The 16993-nt window shown below is 34.3% G+C and overlaps 2 protein-coding genes across 2 annotated transcripts; both read right to left on the bottom strand.

The window, feature by feature from the left end:
• Nucleotides 1-2890: 2890 nt before the first annotated feature.
• On the bottom strand, nucleotides 2891-10464 carry LOC132546669 (calcium/calmodulin-dependent protein kinase type IV-like). The gene is made up of 12 exons (XM_060210391.1): nucleotides 10367-10464; nucleotides 9886-9964; nucleotides 8393-8455; nucleotides 7996-8078; nucleotides 7668-7740; nucleotides 7237-7275; nucleotides 6752-6803; nucleotides 6340-6414; nucleotides 6120-6201; nucleotides 5208-5331; nucleotides 4489-4647; nucleotides 2891-2998 (listed from the first exon to the last, which is right to left on the bottom strand). The coding sequence occupies exons 1-12, from the start codon at nucleotides 10462-10464 to the stop codon at nucleotides 2891-2893; spliced, it is 1035 nt and encodes a 344-aa protein (XP_060066374.1).
• A 2930-nt stretch (nucleotides 10465-13394) lies between these two features.
• On the bottom strand, nucleotides 13395-16753 carry LOC132546668 (uncharacterized). Its single transcript, XM_060210390.1, has 3 exons — nucleotides 16561-16753; nucleotides 15484-15697; nucleotides 13395-13590 (listed from the first exon to the last, which is right to left on the bottom strand). Exons 1-3 carry the CDS (start codon nucleotides 16751-16753, stop codon nucleotides 13395-13397), a joined length of 603 nt encoding a protein of 200 aa, XP_060066373.1.
• Nucleotides 16754-16993: the final 240 nt, after the last annotated feature.

The raw sequence follows: 16993 nt of genomic DNA, 5'->3' as shown, positions 1-16993 counted from the left end.
TCCTTTACTGTTAGAGCAGGGGGCGAGGGATAGATGGATTTACTAACATGTGTTAAGTTACGTTTGTGTCCATCATTCCACCAGTCCATCCGTCTATTCATCTGTCAGTTCATCCATCTTATACCTTTGGTTAAGTTTTATGATAACTTACCATTCACTGAATAGTTGTTTTAGGATGCTTATACTTCACAAAATGGTTCTTGAGGGCAAGGGTAGAGATGGGGGGATGTAGAGGAGGGGAGGGGGAAGGTTCTTCATTAAAAGCATGTTTTGAATATGAATCCTTTCTGGTCAGACTCCGGTCAGACTCTTCATGCAAAGTTTTCCAATGGTTCACCATTCACTTTTGTAACTTTTTAAGGGGGTGAACTCTTTGCATGAATTTTTTTCTAGGATCAAATGTGGATACTGTAGATTCAAATTCTGTATCAAATATTTTGCCCCTATCTTCTAAATGACTATATAGTGTAATAGTTTAGAGATGTCAGTAGGGGACATGTCTCACTTTAGCAGTACTCAGTGTACTTGTGTTTATAAGAATTAAACTTTCTGTGTCATAAATATCCAGAGGAGATGATATAGACCACGAGATATGAATAACACTGTGTGCTTTAAAATAAAAAATGGTAAGACTTAATAACCCTATCTACAGCTAGGGAAAGAATTGATGGGAAAAGTGTTAAAAACTTTGGCAGTAGGAGACAAAATTTGATTCCACAAAATTATAATTTTATTATAAAATTATAAGTGTATTAATTTTAGACATATTTAGCGGGTGGGTATAAGGGAGGCAGAGTACAAAGGCTTTAATCCTGGTTGGTAGATCAGTGAAGTAAGGGACTTTACATGTAATAGGAATAATTAAACAGGTGTTGATGGAGTGAATCTATCATATTTCCCCGAAGGTGTTGTGGGGTGCACTTATAGATGGCTAGAGGAGGAGCTGGCTGGGGGGGGGGACAAAGGGATGAGGGAGCTTAAGGTCAGCATGTTCCAGAGAAGGGAGGTGGGGGAGGCATGTGGACTGTGGTATCCAGAGAAGAAAGTGGAAAAGGCTTGAGAACTGTGGTACCCAGAGAAGGGAGGGAGAGGCTTGTGGACTGTGGTATCCAGAGAATGGAGGGAGAGGCTTGAGGACTGTGGTACCCAGAGAAGGGAGGGAGAGGCTTGTGGACTGTGGTATCCAGAGAAGGGAGGGAGAGGCTTGAGGACTGTGGTATACAGAGAAGGGAGGGAGAGGCTTGTGGACTGTGGTATCCAGAGAAGGGAGGGGGAGGCTAGAGGACTATGGTATACAGAGAAGGGAGGGGAAGGCTTGAGGACTGTGGTATCCAGAGAAGGGAGGTAGAGGCTTGTGGACTGTGGTATACAGAGAAAGGAGGGAGAGGCTTGAGGACTGTGGTATCCAGAGAAGGGATTAATGAAGCTTGAGGACTGTAGTAGCCAAAGAAGGGAAAATGTATTTTCAGAATCTGCAAATATGGTAGCACTCCTCAAACAATTTTTGAAAAGTTCATTGTGAGTCGTCTGTTTTTAGCTTGTTACTCTATAATGCATACGATATTGTTATATTTGTACTTCAAATGTGTCTATATAACTACCTGGTAACAAATCTGAGGTTTTACAAACAAATCTGCGGGAATATTCCACACAACAAGGGACTTCAAAGTTTACATAAAAAAACTCGATTTTGTGTATAAAGTATGTGTTCGCTTTCACGGAGAAGAGTTTAAGTAGAAAAAACAAACAAACAAATTTACAGGTATTTATTGTATATTTCTAATCACTTACGTGCAACTTCTTTAATAAGTGGGGTTCCGGGAATTTGATCTACATTGGAAACGTTAATCTGGAATTCCTGTTTTTTTGGTTTTTTTTTTTTTTTTTAATTTTATTTGTCCTGGCTCCGTTTAAAAACAACTTTGGATGATCTTTTTTATATCCTTAGTTGAAATCGGGATCCCAGTTTTAATAGGATGAGGCATTGCTTTAAATAAAAAATCCATTTTTGTCTCTAAATGTTTATTTCAACTTCAGTTATCTAAAACAAACTGCGTTCTCTATACGAAATTTAAGCCAAGGAAAAATATGTGGTGTTTGGAGGAAAGTATCTCTGTTAGAAATAGGGGGTATCAAGAAAGATGAATTTTTTATGGCACCGGAACTATGCTATGCAAAAGAACGGTTTCACTTGATCTGGAACATTTAGGTAATTCTGAACTAATTTTCCAACCTGTTTTCGTAGTTTTCATATACTGTTATGTTAGACATGGGAAATAGGAAGAAATAGGAAGAAAATCAATGAAAATTGCATTGAAAACAAATCCTGCACTAGGAAAAGTCAGTAAAATACAAGGTAATTGCACAATCAGTGATATATTTTGTTGAGATAGTCTTTGAAATTTTATATTTAATTTAATCTGTCATTTCTATTTATCTTGGATGAAATAGCTATTCGAAATATTTCAAGCAATGGAAACTTTAAAATGTGACAATGAACATCGAAGAATAAGTTTGAATGCCTTTCTAAAGAGATCTCCTTTGTCTGGTCTACATAAGTTTCCTAACGTTATGTTATTAATTTATTCATTGCTTTGCTCTATTTAATCTACTTCTATTATAAACACGTGCAATTCATATATGCGTACTTGTCTAGATGTATTTTGACGTATCTTATCATACGAAGTGTCTTCAGTGTGAAATTAAACCAGTGTATTACAAATGTTCAACTAAAAATCAACGTTTTTTGACAAGCAATCGTGTATACACGATAAAAATGTCTTTATCTGTAAAATAGAATAATCTAGTTGTCCTATGTCGCACAATTTGTCTCTATCATTGTGTCCAAGTTCTGCGACCAGCTATTCTGGTGAAGTGAAAGAACATACGTCTACGCGTCTGTAGCTATCTGGCTACTTTCCAGCTGTATTTTCACCTTTGGTTTCATGTTCATCATCCTCACAGCTCTGGCTGCGAAGAGAACCCCGCCTGCTGCTGCCTGAAACGTCAATAAACAGTATAAAAATCGCTTCATAATCACCCACACGTCAGAACTTCGTCAATGGCAACAGTAGACCATAAAGTATTTGCTTGCGCCAAATTAATCTGACCAATTGATTTCTGTTGTATCTGTCTGTTGTTCACTTGAAAATTAAGGATGATAAGCAGGGACACTGGAAGCTTCTATCGGGGACAACAAGAGTGATTGATATAAGTTGGAAAAAATTGTTTCGCAATTGGTGTAAAACAGATAAAGTATATTTAGAGTCTTATGACCTTCAATGGTTATTCTAAACGAGTTTTACGTCCGCTTTTACGGTCTTTCTGCAGACGAGAAAAGAAGATAAACAGAAATGGTCAAACAACACGTGTTAGTTGATAATAGGAGAAAGGGTTGGGATAGATAGTTAGTCAACTATCCATTGCTCCTGTCACCTAATTGTTCACAAGGAGCGAATTGAACGTAAATGAAAATTTTTAAAAATAATTTCTATTTATAGGTTCAACTGAAAACCATACCTCAGAATATTTTATGATTGAAAAAGTATTAAAAATAAAATCGAGGTTTGTACTATAAAAACAGAATACAAACCTCGATTTTTTACTACAATTTTAAAATGTGAAATATTCTGAAAAAAAAAACCCTTGTCAGTTGAACATTGAATTAGCCCCCCTGTGAGCTAATTCTGTATTTGAAGTCTGCTCCGTTGCTAATATTGCCCTAACTTAGCTCTCAACACGGGTACCAGTCACGTGACATTGGAGTCTAGTATACACAATCAGATATCATAACATCCTTTCTAACACTCTATTGAGCTTTTATTAGATCAAAATTAGACTACGGTTCCATTGTGTATGGATCTGCTAGATCTATATATCTCAAATTATTAGACACTGTTCATCGTCAAGGTCTCCGGCTCGCTCTCGGAGCTTTTAAGACTAAACCTACAGCAAGCCTCTATGTAGAGGCTAACGAACTATCATTATATAGCCGTCGAAATGAATTGGCTTTGCAATACACCATTCAGCTAAAGTAAACTCCTTCAAATCCTGCTTGTTTCACTCGTATTTGATTCAAAATATAAAACTTCAAAACCAACCAAAAAACATTTCATCATTCGGTATTCGAATTTCCGCTCTTTTACAAAACACAAATATTGATATTCACCAAATTCAGTCATTTGGAACGATAGAAATTCCACCCTAGCTCTTGAATTCACCTTAAGTTGACTTTTCACCTTCATGAAATGGAATGACTAAATCAGACACTAACAGTTTCACCGTTCGTTCATCCTTCTCGAAATTGCAGTTAAAATATAAAACATTTCTGCATTTATATACTGATGGTTAAAAAGACAATAATTTTGCTGCGGCCAGGCAATGAAAAAGCAGGTCATGCCGCAATTGTATGTTTTACTGGTTGATGGGCCGTTAAGAATGCAATGATAATAATAATAATGCATCCTTACTATCACATTTTTTTCTTACCTTTAGCTTTCGCCGAGCGTTAAACTCCCGGATTTTCTCCTGGGTCTCAATAAGGTGATCTCCTTTAGCAGCGATACCAGTCACCCAGGGGTGTCGGAGAGCTACGTCTACTGACAATCTCTTCCTTGGATCTTTTTGTAGTAATCGTTTAATAAAATCCTTTAAAGCAGAAAGGTACAATTATTGGCATTTATTTAAGTCAGTGTGCTCTAAAATGCCTGTATAAAACGTACGCAGGTGAAAAAACACTTTGCAATTTAAAATAATATACAGTTAAGCCAAACAAAGAATTCATGAAACAGTATCATACAAGGGTTTTGTTCTTAAAGGAAAAAACATAAATGTTAAAATTCCTACTGATGAGGAGGTACCATCGCGGCTACATTATTATTCATGTTTTCGTTCGTAAATGTATTATGCGTCGTTAAATAGAGATGAATGTTTGCAAGTTATTTTTGTTTATTTTTATGTAAATCAATATTGGAATGAAATGATGTTTATATCAATATCTATAGTCCGGTTCATGAATCGGTGGGTTTATGGTACATTCTTATAGGATTCGGTTTTTTTTTATTGAATGTGTAAAATAGCACTCAAAGTTAACAGAAACGACAAGAGAAGGTAACAGTTAAACAAAAGAGAAACATGAAAAATCAGATTAAATCTTGATGGAACATTTCCTTTTATTCAAATGAAGATTATTTTTATTCAATACCAACCTTTGCATTCTCACTAATCTTTGACCAGATTGCCGGATCAAATTTGTAATCCACTTTGAGAATTTTCTTGTAAATCTCGCTAACGTCATGAGTTGGGCTTTCAAATGGTTCATAACCGCATAGTCTAGAATACAAAATAACACTCAAAACTAAAGGTAAAAATAATCGTATCGTTTGCTAGGTATATGGTATATTTATACATTGTTCTACATATTACAGACAGTTATGAAATGATACATTGTACGTCATGTTATACATTGTATATGTCATTTTCAGGATCTGGCATGATTTTCCATTCAACTTTACATGAAAGCAATTAAAAATAAAAGAATGGTTTTGTAAATCTCGCTTTAAACGGTAAAAAGATCAGTTTATCAGCTTAAATTGTCAATTGCAAATATTGAATTAAGTACTATTTCTCTTCAATTCTAACGATTGTCTTGGATTTTGGATGATATATATTACAATTAAACTGGTTTTTTTTAAATTAAAATTTGGCTTAATCTTGCATAATATCTAACACAGATATAGAACATAAAACATGGAATGATCCAATCAGCACACTTTTACACAAGTACCATCGATAAATACAGGATGTTACACTTCCATTCATATATGTCATATATACATTTACAGTAAAACTCACTTGTGTCGAACACGCATGAGTCGAATACATCGGATGAGTCGAACGTTTCGTAAGGTCCCGATTTTTTCTCCTCTTTATCTTAGTAAATTAAATACGGATGAATCGAACACTGTTGAATCGAATACTGTGTGCAATGTATATGTTAAATTTGTTAAGAAATCAGGAGATGGGAACTATCAAATATACAGAAATGAAAGAGGGCATGTCTCTCCTGAACAGAAGTTTATTTTTGACGCATTCTTAGGAAAGGTAGGACCAATACTTACAGAATGTAAGCAATGACTCCACAGCTCCACATGTCCACGGCTGTCGGCTTATTATAGCTGATTCCAGTTAAAACCTCTGGAGCTGAAAACATGGTAAATTTTGATAATACATAGTCTCGTTTAAATCCCATCGTGGACGTCAATTTATGATAGTTAAACAATTTCACGTTTCATTATATACTAATACATACTAATGTAAATGACGATGTTTAATACTTACGGACATATCCTGGGGACTCACAAACTGAGTTACTCCTTACATCACCAGCTATAATATGGGACAGTGCAAAGTCAGCTGTAAACATGGAAAACAAAGTCGAAATATTATTGTAATTCAGACACCATGGGTAAGTTGTGATAATACTTCATACATTTAAACAATATTTCTTACATTAGGGAGCTCAACAAGTGTTGTAGGCATCTTAACACTTTCAAAGCAAAAGTTAATGTGATGCCAACACAAAATAAATTGCATCAGATGCACGCAATTGAAACCAAGTGGAAAAGTCTCACCAAGTAGTTACATTTTTGTATAATTTGTTTATAAATGTATGAAAATGAAATGTTTGGTCTTTAACTCTGGACGTTAAATATTTCCATGTTTTTGCATATAATCTATTTGTTGTACAAACCTAATTTTAATTTTGAATGGTCTTTGTTGCTTTCATACAGAAGATTTTCAGGCTGCAAATAACATGAAAAATAATTACATCACGACAATTACTATTAATAAGTTAATACATCACTAAGGGGTGGAGAAGAAATGTTAAAAGTCCAAGCCTATCGACTCCTTTATGTACTACTGGAATGTAGAGCTACCTGGCCACAGATGATTTTTTCATGAGCGGATTTGATTTCAAGAAGCTAGACAGGCACTATTGACCAAGATGTGTGGATATTTCAGGTTTGAACCAAACTGCAGTTAGACATGTATCCTAAAAGCCAGGGAGGACGCTTTATCTCCTTCTGCTGTCAATAGAGTCTGATGCATTACGAAACAGTACATAACAATAAGCTACAACCACATTTGTATTGTATTACAAAGTAAACAGAAATCAAAGCGAAACAGATTGTATTGATACATTTGCATTTTCTATCATTATGGGCATATACCTACCTTGACATCATAATGGACAACCCCATTGTCGTGCATGCACTGTAATGGTGAAACAATAAACGTTATTTCTTGAATGAGTCAGTACAACGGATAATCATTTATATTCTTTAACATTGAAACAAATACTAGTTGTGTTTTGAAATTTAGTTCTACCTATTTCAACTTTCCTCATTAGCCTCAAAGCTAGGTTTCAACAATTACGACCAGTAGCGTCACTGCCGAGTCCTAGAAGGACGGAATAGCTGAAAGATGCAATTTCTTCTAGTATTTGGCAATACCAAATCAAATTAAAAATTTGAATTCTTTGATTGCTTTTTAACAATATGTATTGGCGTAATTTTACATCAGTTGCACCCTATCTTTCGAAATCATGCATGGATGATTTTCATGATCTTTTGCTTAAACTTAAGAAATTGTACGACGTAGCTTACCTTTAGCGCTCTCAGTATATCTCTCATTGCTTCTGCTGCATCCTTTTCCGAGAAAGATCCACGAGCGACGATTCTGATTTTAAGGATATTTTTTCAAGTAAGGTACACGCTTTACTAATGAGCTCAACATAATCAAGGTATGACATTGTCGATTCTTTGTTATTTTTCAACGTACAAATACATGTATTTATAAACTAACCCTTTATGAATCACATATCAGTGTCTTCATACTCCAGCTTCCTTATTTGTAGTTATTATCAAAACATATTTGTTTACAGTTTCGGAAAGTATATCTATTCTTATTCTTTGTATTAATTGTTATACTCACCTGTCAAACAATTCTCCCCCGGTGACCAGCTCCATCATCAGGTAAATGTGAGTCTTTGTCTCATATAGTTCTGTTATGTGTATCTAGAGAAGAATGATGATATAAATATATAATGTACATTAATCTATGTCGTTAACAGCACAATGAAAGCCACTTCTTTATTTTCTTAAATTATTTAGACATTAATAGAAGTAATATGATGTTGAACCAGCAGAACATTTGTATTTATTCTCTTACAATATCGTTATGTGTTGGTTTACTTTCAACATTGTTTTCTGCTTATGGAAGTTACTTACAACACTGGGATAATACCATTACTTGGATAATACTGCTGCTTTTTATGAATGTTAATTGATTACTACATCACAATGACATAGCCTGTTGGATAATTACTTACCACATTGGGATGTCGGATATGCAGAAAAATTCCAACCTCGGCTTGTACTACTTTCCGATCCTTCTGTAAGTAACATCACAACCATTCATTTTACTAATTTCTTATGAAAATGTCTAATTTCATATAATATTTGTTAAAGTCACAAGAAAGAATTCAGAGACATATAACAACAATTTCGATTAAACCAGCTACATTGTAGATGCGATTGGATATCTATTTATATCAGATATGTATTATATTTATTTATTACATATATACATTCCTGGTTAACTGGTACTCTTTGTTAATTTCAGTCTTTGCTGGTTCGATAGAATAAGACACCGAATATCAGTTTTCACTCAGAAAATTAAACATTCTTATAGATACGTTAGTTACTGCGGATATCTACAATTCTCATGTAAAGTAGATTTCCTTAACTCCTTACAGAAATGGCAACAATGTGAATTATAAAGGTTGCGATGGGCGAAGATTAGAGATAACTCGAAACTCAGACGATAATGATATTGAAGACACGATTTATAAGCCTTTCAAGCAATTTTTATGACAATTTTCTTTCTTCTTTTAATATAATGAATCGCATTTTGAGTTATTTGTTTTGGAGTTACAGAAACACACTATATCTAACAAACCGATACTTTATCTGCGTAACATGATTATTGACATTTTATAACCCTTTTTGTTTAAATGTTACGTCGTTACCAGGTCACAATGTTATATCTATCTATCATAGTTCGGAGGACAAGTATTTAAGGGTATGTATATTATACAGAAATAATTTGAAATGAACTCTTATTTATGTGTCATTGTTATTGGCTATTGTGAATACACATATAAAGCACCCATTCAACTTATCCTGATTAAAATGTTATCTAGCACGATCATCACTCATATACAATGTAAGCCGTTCGACTCCAGGTATGTAGGGACCTTGATTCGGGGATAGGTTTACTTTGGAAGTTACTGTTTGATTTAAAGGAAAGCTTTATTGTTCTAACGGCAACTGAAGATCTTAAGATTAATATCTTAAGTAGGTCTTTAATGCTAAAAAAAATAACTTATTTTCTGAGACGATGACTAAAACTTAATGAATTTTAACGATAATTTGAAGTGGATATAAAGGCAGAGCTGTAAAATGATCAAATCGTCGTTTCAATTGATATAAAAATATTCTAATTAAGTGATATATATAGATATTTTGTGTAACTTGGATTTTCTACACGAGTGATTTCTAACCTTTCTGTAGGAGATATGGTAACGTCTAGTTACACCCAAAGTACTCCTTTTGTGGGTATGACAGTATTATTTGTATCGGTAAATTGTTACTTTGTTAATGACCCTTTTTATTTAAACGGGTAACAATACAGTGAAAGATTATGTATTTTGTGACACACATTTCTACATACACTGGGTCTGATACATAGTTTAGTATATTGGTGTCTATATAGTACAATTGTTACTATAGTGATTTACTAAAATCATTATATCTATAATACCTGTTTTGGAATTTTCTTGACTGCGTACGCCTTCTTAGTCCCATTGTGTTCACATCGATAGACCACTGCACTTGTTCCCCTAGGGAAGTAAATAGATAAAGTCGAAACTTTCTAATTAAATGACATAACTAGTAAATGATATTTTTCTATCATATTATATTTGTATCTTTTATTGCTTAGTGTAAATAAAGAGTTTACGTCAGAAGTGGCTTAATCTATAACTGTACATGAATAAGTGGTAGTTGAACTTCAATGTGAATATATATACTAATATAATGACATGAACGTATAAAAACTTCAATCGAACGTAATGATACACTGTTTAATATGAAACAATGGTCAATATCATCTCTCGTTGTTTACAATTGTGACCATCGCTATTAACAGACAACAAACACATCTTTAAGTATTACAGACACTTAAATGAATCATGGTTGTTCTAAAAGATATAATATTCATGTCCTTGTTTTAGTGATCGTACCTTCCTAATTCTGTGCCGAGTGTGTAGAGATCTTCAAACTTGGTGTCCCGAATGCTTTCTGCAATCCAGTACTCCTCGTGATGTGTTTCTTCCTCCATGTTGTCAGATGTGACCAATATATTTGTTGTCTTGATTCTCGGTCTGATTCTGTTGTCATCACGTGATAAAAATATTTCCTAAGTTATTGCAGTAAAGAAGTGTTCCAATTTTTTAAAAAGACATAAATATATAAATATTTTTACTTAGATAACAAATTACAAAATGTTTGTTTGTTCTTCGGGTTTGATGTCCTATAACTATAAAATGTTCCAGTCTCGTTTATATCTCGGTGATTAACGCGGTTATCAAATGAGATATAATTCATTACATGCCAAAACAAATGAAACAACGGCATAACTACATACAATTTACTCTAAATAATGATATATAGCTTGTAGAATGAAAGTTTGATAAAATATATACAGTACCTTCTCTTTAACACATAATTGTTGGTGCGAAAGAGTTCCTGTTAGTCAGACACCGCACGTATTCGCCATTAAATCACGGTCATTCATACAATATTTATGAGATCCACGATAGATCTAATTAACCCACACAAGTAGTAAGCATAAGGTATACGCTGTTTAACGATTGGATCCGATTGACGCATACAGGCACAGTATACGGGTTTTGTGCACTGTGAAGACGAACGGATAAGATTGTTTAAGTTTTATACATAATTAGTTATCTCTATATATAGTTCCGAGTCTTTGTTTCAAGTTTAAATACCAACGTCATATGATCAGAGGTCAGAAAATAGGTGTCATAAAAGGGCGACATTAGAATAACACCATGAACTGAAGGACTGTGGTACGCTTGATAGAGAAGTTATTTATTATAAAACACAAAACAAAGATATGTCAAAGTCCTATATTGTAAGTTTGTTTTGGGTACAAAATGTTATGGATTTCAACCGTTATCTTTTTATATTGTAAATATATATTACTACACGTTTTCAGTTTGTCATGTTCTTTTGGTATTTGTTTGGCATGAAGTAAATATTCCTATGAAATAGTTTTCCATATAACACTTGTCATGGAGTCTGGTTTAGGAAATGAAATAATGTCACATATTTATGAAATGCATTGTGACAACTATGAATCTTGTGTCGAGATGGCTTAAGTTTGACGCGGACGTGATAAAAGGGATTTTAAATTCGTCTGCTATCTCCACAAAGGCTTGCTGAAATTTTAAATACTTAGACTGGTTTCATAAATTATATATCAAATCGTTATAAATCCTATGTTTTCAGTTTGTGTGTAACATCAATTTATCCTGAAACATTAATTTATTTCTTCATTAAATTCTTCAATGTGGATGGCCTTAAAACGAATTGTAAACAATATCATTTACTAAACCAATGGTTGAAACTAACCAATACCTTAAACATGAATAACATACCACTATCTAACACTATCTATGTAAGGTACCAATACACGTTTTTTGGGGGACGGAATTGAGTGTTATATTTCTACAGCAATGAACCACCAAGTAAAAACATGAGGAAAGCAATTGAAATTAAAAAGGGCTAACATTGGTACAATCATGATGAAATTGGATATTGGGGCATTACATTGAAAAAAGAAGAAAAAATCAATCTGGTGTGAGATTTTAGATGTTGCCATTTACCCGCAGCAAAATTATGATGCTTGGGTACCAGGTAATGTTTTGGAAAAGTTCCGAGTTAAATTTTGCTGTCATGTATTTAATGTTCAATTTTTGACAATAGGTGAAATTTATTTCAGTGTTGGTTGGTGATATATTCAGTAAACAAAACATTACTATTTTCAGCGAAATAGTTTATTAGGAAATGTAAAGCATACATACCAGTTCACAAAAGAATGGAGTATCAATGCTCTTTGGATATATCTTAATTTGAGCAGATAAAAATCACAATTTCAATATAATTATTATTTTTTCAAGTTTTATGGAACTCCAAAGAGCATTTGATCAAAACAGGTCACAAAGGTCTTGTCTAATCAAAATAGTGGTCTTATCCATCGCTCATTAAGTAGATATTTCTTTACCTTCCATGTTTCAGTAAAGGAAAAGCATTATCCAGATGCTGGCAGGTGAACTAATGTAATAGATCTATTGTTTGTGGTCAGAGTTTTTATTACTCTCATACACTTTATTTTGCACACACGATTTTCTTCGAAATGTTAACAAGTACAACTGAATTTATCTGGTATTTTATGGCCTATGCATATTACAAGGAGGTCGAAATCTAAGATGGCCGCCATGGTGTCGTTGGTCAAAATCTGAAATGGGATTAAGCTCAAACGTTCCTAAAATGATCGTGAGATAGTCCTGACCAGGTGTTTTTTTTTATCCAAATAGCAAAATCCGAAATTACCTTTTCAAACTTCCGACATGGCAGCTACAGTCGCCATTATGTTACATAATTTTTAGATATTGCATTTGAAGTCATTCGAATACTTACTAAAAGTATAACCGTAAGTGTGGTGCGGCTTGTAACGTTTTAAGTTCGTCCGTGTACCGATGCCATAAAATTTTTTAAAAACTTTCAAGCCGAAAGCTGACAAGTAGATTTAACATGAAGCTTACAACATACACTCAACAGTTACACAAGTACAGCTCCACAGTTTTTTTATGCTATGGGAAAGTTTAGATATCCATATCTGAGCTTGGAGCCAAATCTACAATAATGGCCGCCATACAATACATGATTCACAAGAGGAATACAATATCGTAGCAGGAATATCAGTGATAAATACTGTACAAATATGCTTAAAGGTAAAATAAGATTTTGAAACAACTTAAGATTGGCAAATCACGTGCTTTTAAGTATGATATATAAGCTACGGTGTTTCTAATCCAACATTTTCACCTTGCACCACTCGTCATTTTTTATCAAAAATTTTCAAACTATATTTTTACGAGTATGCTGAGAATTGGTTTGAGATATGCTACAACTTAAACACCATTTACAGGTTTTCCGAAAAATGTAGAAATACACTGACTTTGTTTAGTGCAATGGAAAGCCGTACACCTCCAACTCACACATGTTCAGTACCCTTTCATCCCTAGAGATTCTCACGAACTGGCCTTTCACTGGTGTCTCGCAGTAAAACGTTTTCATCTGGTTCATAAAGCCCGGTCCAGGATAGTACATACACAAATGTCGTGGTCCATTCGCTGTTTCAGCTACAGTGATGTTCAGACTAATAATAAGTTATAATGGAAGTAAAATTTTGCAGTTACGTTTTTTTATTTTTATATAGTGTTAATTATTAGTTTCATTGCTCTTTCCAAGCAGTGACGTCACGATAAAATATTTTTGATACAAAAGCACGCAACCTTAATAGCAAAATAATTTCGTTTTTCTATAACTTGTTACAGATATAATTTTTCAATTGGCTGCAAGAGCAAAAATGTATTGATAATTCTCGTCTTCGTCAAATAGATTGCAAATAAACTAATGGATTTATTTAGTGAATTAGACATTCGGATTTTTTTTTAAAACAAAAAAACATTAATCTTGCAATATTCTAATTACTAATAATAAGTTCAATAGTTCTGTGACTAATAAAGATTATATTATCAGACGGCAGACTCTTGCACATCATCTTCTTATTTCGATCTTTTCCTACAACGAATGATTTCAATTTCCCCATAGTGAATTATCCATTTCTTGATAGCAATTTCTCTGCATCTCCAATTTATAGTATTTACATGTCACAAATGATTCGATATTCAGAGGCCTGTTCCCATTATAACGATTTTTTTGCAAGAAATCTGACAAATTCGTAGCACAAGGGTTCAAAAGATGCAGTTTGATGAAAACTATGAGGAATTTCTTTGTGTGATATAAAGCTGGAAGTATTTGATGCATGTTGTATACCTTTTTCTCATTTGAAAAAGTGTCATTACTTACTTGGATTGACCAAGACTTACATTGCGGGTTTCATTGATGAAGTAGAAGACGCTTATTATTCTAGAACACCTGGTCGTATTTTTCCTGGTACTTTTTCCGTGTAAATCTTTCTGTTGTTCGTATTTTGCCCTAGTTTTATGCAATTTGTGTTTGAATTATGATTATGTTACTATATTGGTATTTTCCTGTTGTTTTTGCACCCGATATATTGTTGTATCACCTTGCATATTAAGTGAACTCATGTATGACAAGTCATCAATATCACGCGTATATCTGGATCGTGTGAAAGTGATTACAAAATCGGTAGATTGCACGTGTACTCCCCGGAAGTACACGTAACGTTCCTTGTTCTCCATTAGAACATAGTATACATTTTTGACAGGGTTTGAAGTCAACATGTGTTATGTTCAACCAGACTACTAAACTGTTGCCTGAGGACGAATGACGAAGTAAACATAACACATGTTGACCGAAACACCAGTCGACAAATGTTTTGTTATATTTTACCGCTGATATCTAAGAAAACGAATCATTAAAGATAAATGTATTCAGCAAATCTGTCCATGATGAGAAACGACATGTAAACATCGGGCCGGAAGCTGATGACGTCTTCAATGGGAAGAGGGAAGGAGCATTACTGCTTAATCGCGGAAATCGTTGGAACCAGCTACAATGCTGCTCAAAGAGGATACGACTTTTTTCAGCTTAAAATGAATCATAGAACCGTATCTAATATATACAGTATACGGCGGTAAGGTGCACAACCTTAAACAATAAACATATCTCATGTGCATTAATCAACATGTAATTGATTTTATCGTTGTATATGATTTGTTATTTAATATTGAACATACCATAAAGCTGGCATGCATGAATGAATGCCCATTTCTCCATTCTCAGACTATCTATGAGAAAGAAACAAAATCTAGAAGCACTCGTTTTATGCTACTCGTCGTATTTTTAGAATTTCCGTGTAAATGGTTTTAGTCAAATATTGTCTTACTCCAAAATTGATTCTGAGTTCTGATTCATTTCTCTTTCTCTCTAATTTTTAATCTATGGATTCAGAGGTAATGTGTTTACATTTTAAAATGTTGTTACACTCCTGCCTTAAAATACTACATGAAATTAAACACTTTTCCTACCACAACACTGATCTCTGGATAAGTAGGAGACATACAACACCAGATATAGTGCATCCAGGTCGACCTGCCAGAAGGGGAAATTATCTGCATCAGAACGTGTATGGGAGCAGGACTTGCGACTAATGTCAGGGTCATTTTGGTAAGGATGCCGCACTGCGTCCAGTGCAAGAGCTGGACCATAGTATTTCTCCAATCCATAATTTGACGACTGGATTGCCGTTTTCCCTGCAGCTACATTTCCCATTGGTCCTGTGTTCAAATATTGAAAATTGACTGAACAAAACGTAAATAGAAAAGTGAAGTTCGTTAAAGATATTCGCGACTATTGGATAATTGATAACCATAACCTTATACAATCGACGTATTATCTAGTTACTTATAGCCGCCCAAGTTTTCTTCTTTGTGTGCTTGTTCCCTGTAATATTCTCATTATGACGTCAAAACGATTCAATATGGATTGTAAGAGTTTTCAGCTAATAAACTTCAAAGACAATAGTGTCCAACCACTACACTTCATTGACAATAGTGTCCAGTCATTGCACATCATTGACAGGAGTGTCCAGCCATTCCACAGCATCAACAAAAGTGCCCAATCTTTGCAATACATTTACAAACTTTCCCAGCCACATCATTGACAATAGTGCCCAGACACTACACTACATTGACAATAGTGCCAAGCCAATAAACTTCATTTACAAGAGTGTCCATCCACTATACTTCATCCACAAGAGTTTAGCCACTACATTTCATTAACAATATTGTCCAGCCACTCAATTACATTGACATTAGTTTTTTTGCCAATACACTTCATTGCCAATTTTGTCCAGTCACTACACTTCATTGACATTAGTCTCCAGTCAGTCACTAAACTTCATTGACAATAGTGTCCAGCCACTCCACACCGAGCCCCCCCCCCCCTCTTTTTATCACGAAAAGCAACCTCTATAAATTTGGCTTTATCCTGTTACACATATTCTGACGCCTGTAAAAGTAGTTCAGCAACATTTCGATATTTTGCTTTTAATCTACATTCTAAAATCGTTCAAAACGTAATTATCAGAAAAAAAATAATGCTAGATTTTTTTCTCAGAGGGGTACATAGGACAACATACCTGCAATTTCGTAGTAACTAGTTCCATAAATTTGTCTTATTTCTATCATATCGTGAATCTTTTCGGGATACCCATGGCAGGTGCCACTATTGAAGAAGATGGAGACACAGTCCTCATCCTTTAGACATGCAAACAAACACCAACGGACTGAAGTATTTGTGATTGTCCATGTAATGCCGTAAATTGGTACCATTTGGCTGTACCGGTCGTCTCTACGATAAAAGGTGTTTCTGATTTCTGAAAAAAAAACGCCAGAAAGACAGTGAAATTAAGTTCATCTAAGGCTCAATAATGGGGTTTTATGGTCGCCATAGTGATCTCATTGACAAATATTCTATTTCTTTGTGTGATATAAAGTTTGGCTGTTAGTTCCGTTGTTGTATACCCTGTTCTCATTTGAGAATGTGACATTACTTATGTGGATTTACCAAGG

The sequence above is a fragment of the Ylistrum balloti genome, unplaced genomic scaffold (assembly GCF_031769215.1).
Source record: "Ylistrum balloti isolate Yb309-2 unplaced genomic scaffold, AGI_CSIRO_Ybal_v1 Utg369904, whole genome shotgun sequence".
NCBI classification, from domain to species: Eukaryota; Metazoa; Mollusca; class Bivalvia; order Pectinida; family Pectinidae; genus Ylistrum; species Ylistrum balloti.
The sequence above is the reverse complement of the archived record's forward strand: the minus strand, read 5'-3'. Positions and strand labels throughout refer to the sequence as shown.

What these genes read in the sequence shown, in the direction of transcription:
- LOC132546669 (XM_060210391.1), bottom strand. Translation starts at nt 10,464, where the DNA reads ATGGAGGAAGAAACACATCACGAGGAGTACTGGATTGCAGAAAGCATT. An exon ending in GGAGTCATTGCTTACATTCT is followed by an intron (nt 5,332 to 6,119) that starts GTAAGTATTGGT and finishes TTTGTATTCTAG; the next exon opens with ACTATGCGGTTATGAACCAT. An exon ending in AGATTAGTGAGAATGCAAAG is followed by an intron (nt 4,648 to 5,207) that starts GTTGGTATTGAA and finishes TCTGCTTTAAAG; the next exon opens with GATTTTATTAAACGATTACT.
- LOC132546668 (XM_060210390.1), bottom strand. Translation starts at nt 16,753, where the DNA reads ATGGTACCAATTTACGGCATTACATGGACAATCACAAATACTTCAGTC. An exon ending in TAGTTACTACGAAATTGCAG is followed by an intron (nt 15,698 to 16,560) that starts GTATGTTGTCCT and finishes ATTTGAACACAG; the next exon opens with GACCAATGGGAAATGTAGCT. An exon ending in GATGCACTATATCTGGTGTT is followed by an intron (nt 13,591 to 15,483) that starts GTATGTCTCCTA and finishes ACTTATTATTAG; the next exon opens with TCTGAACATCACTGTAGCTG.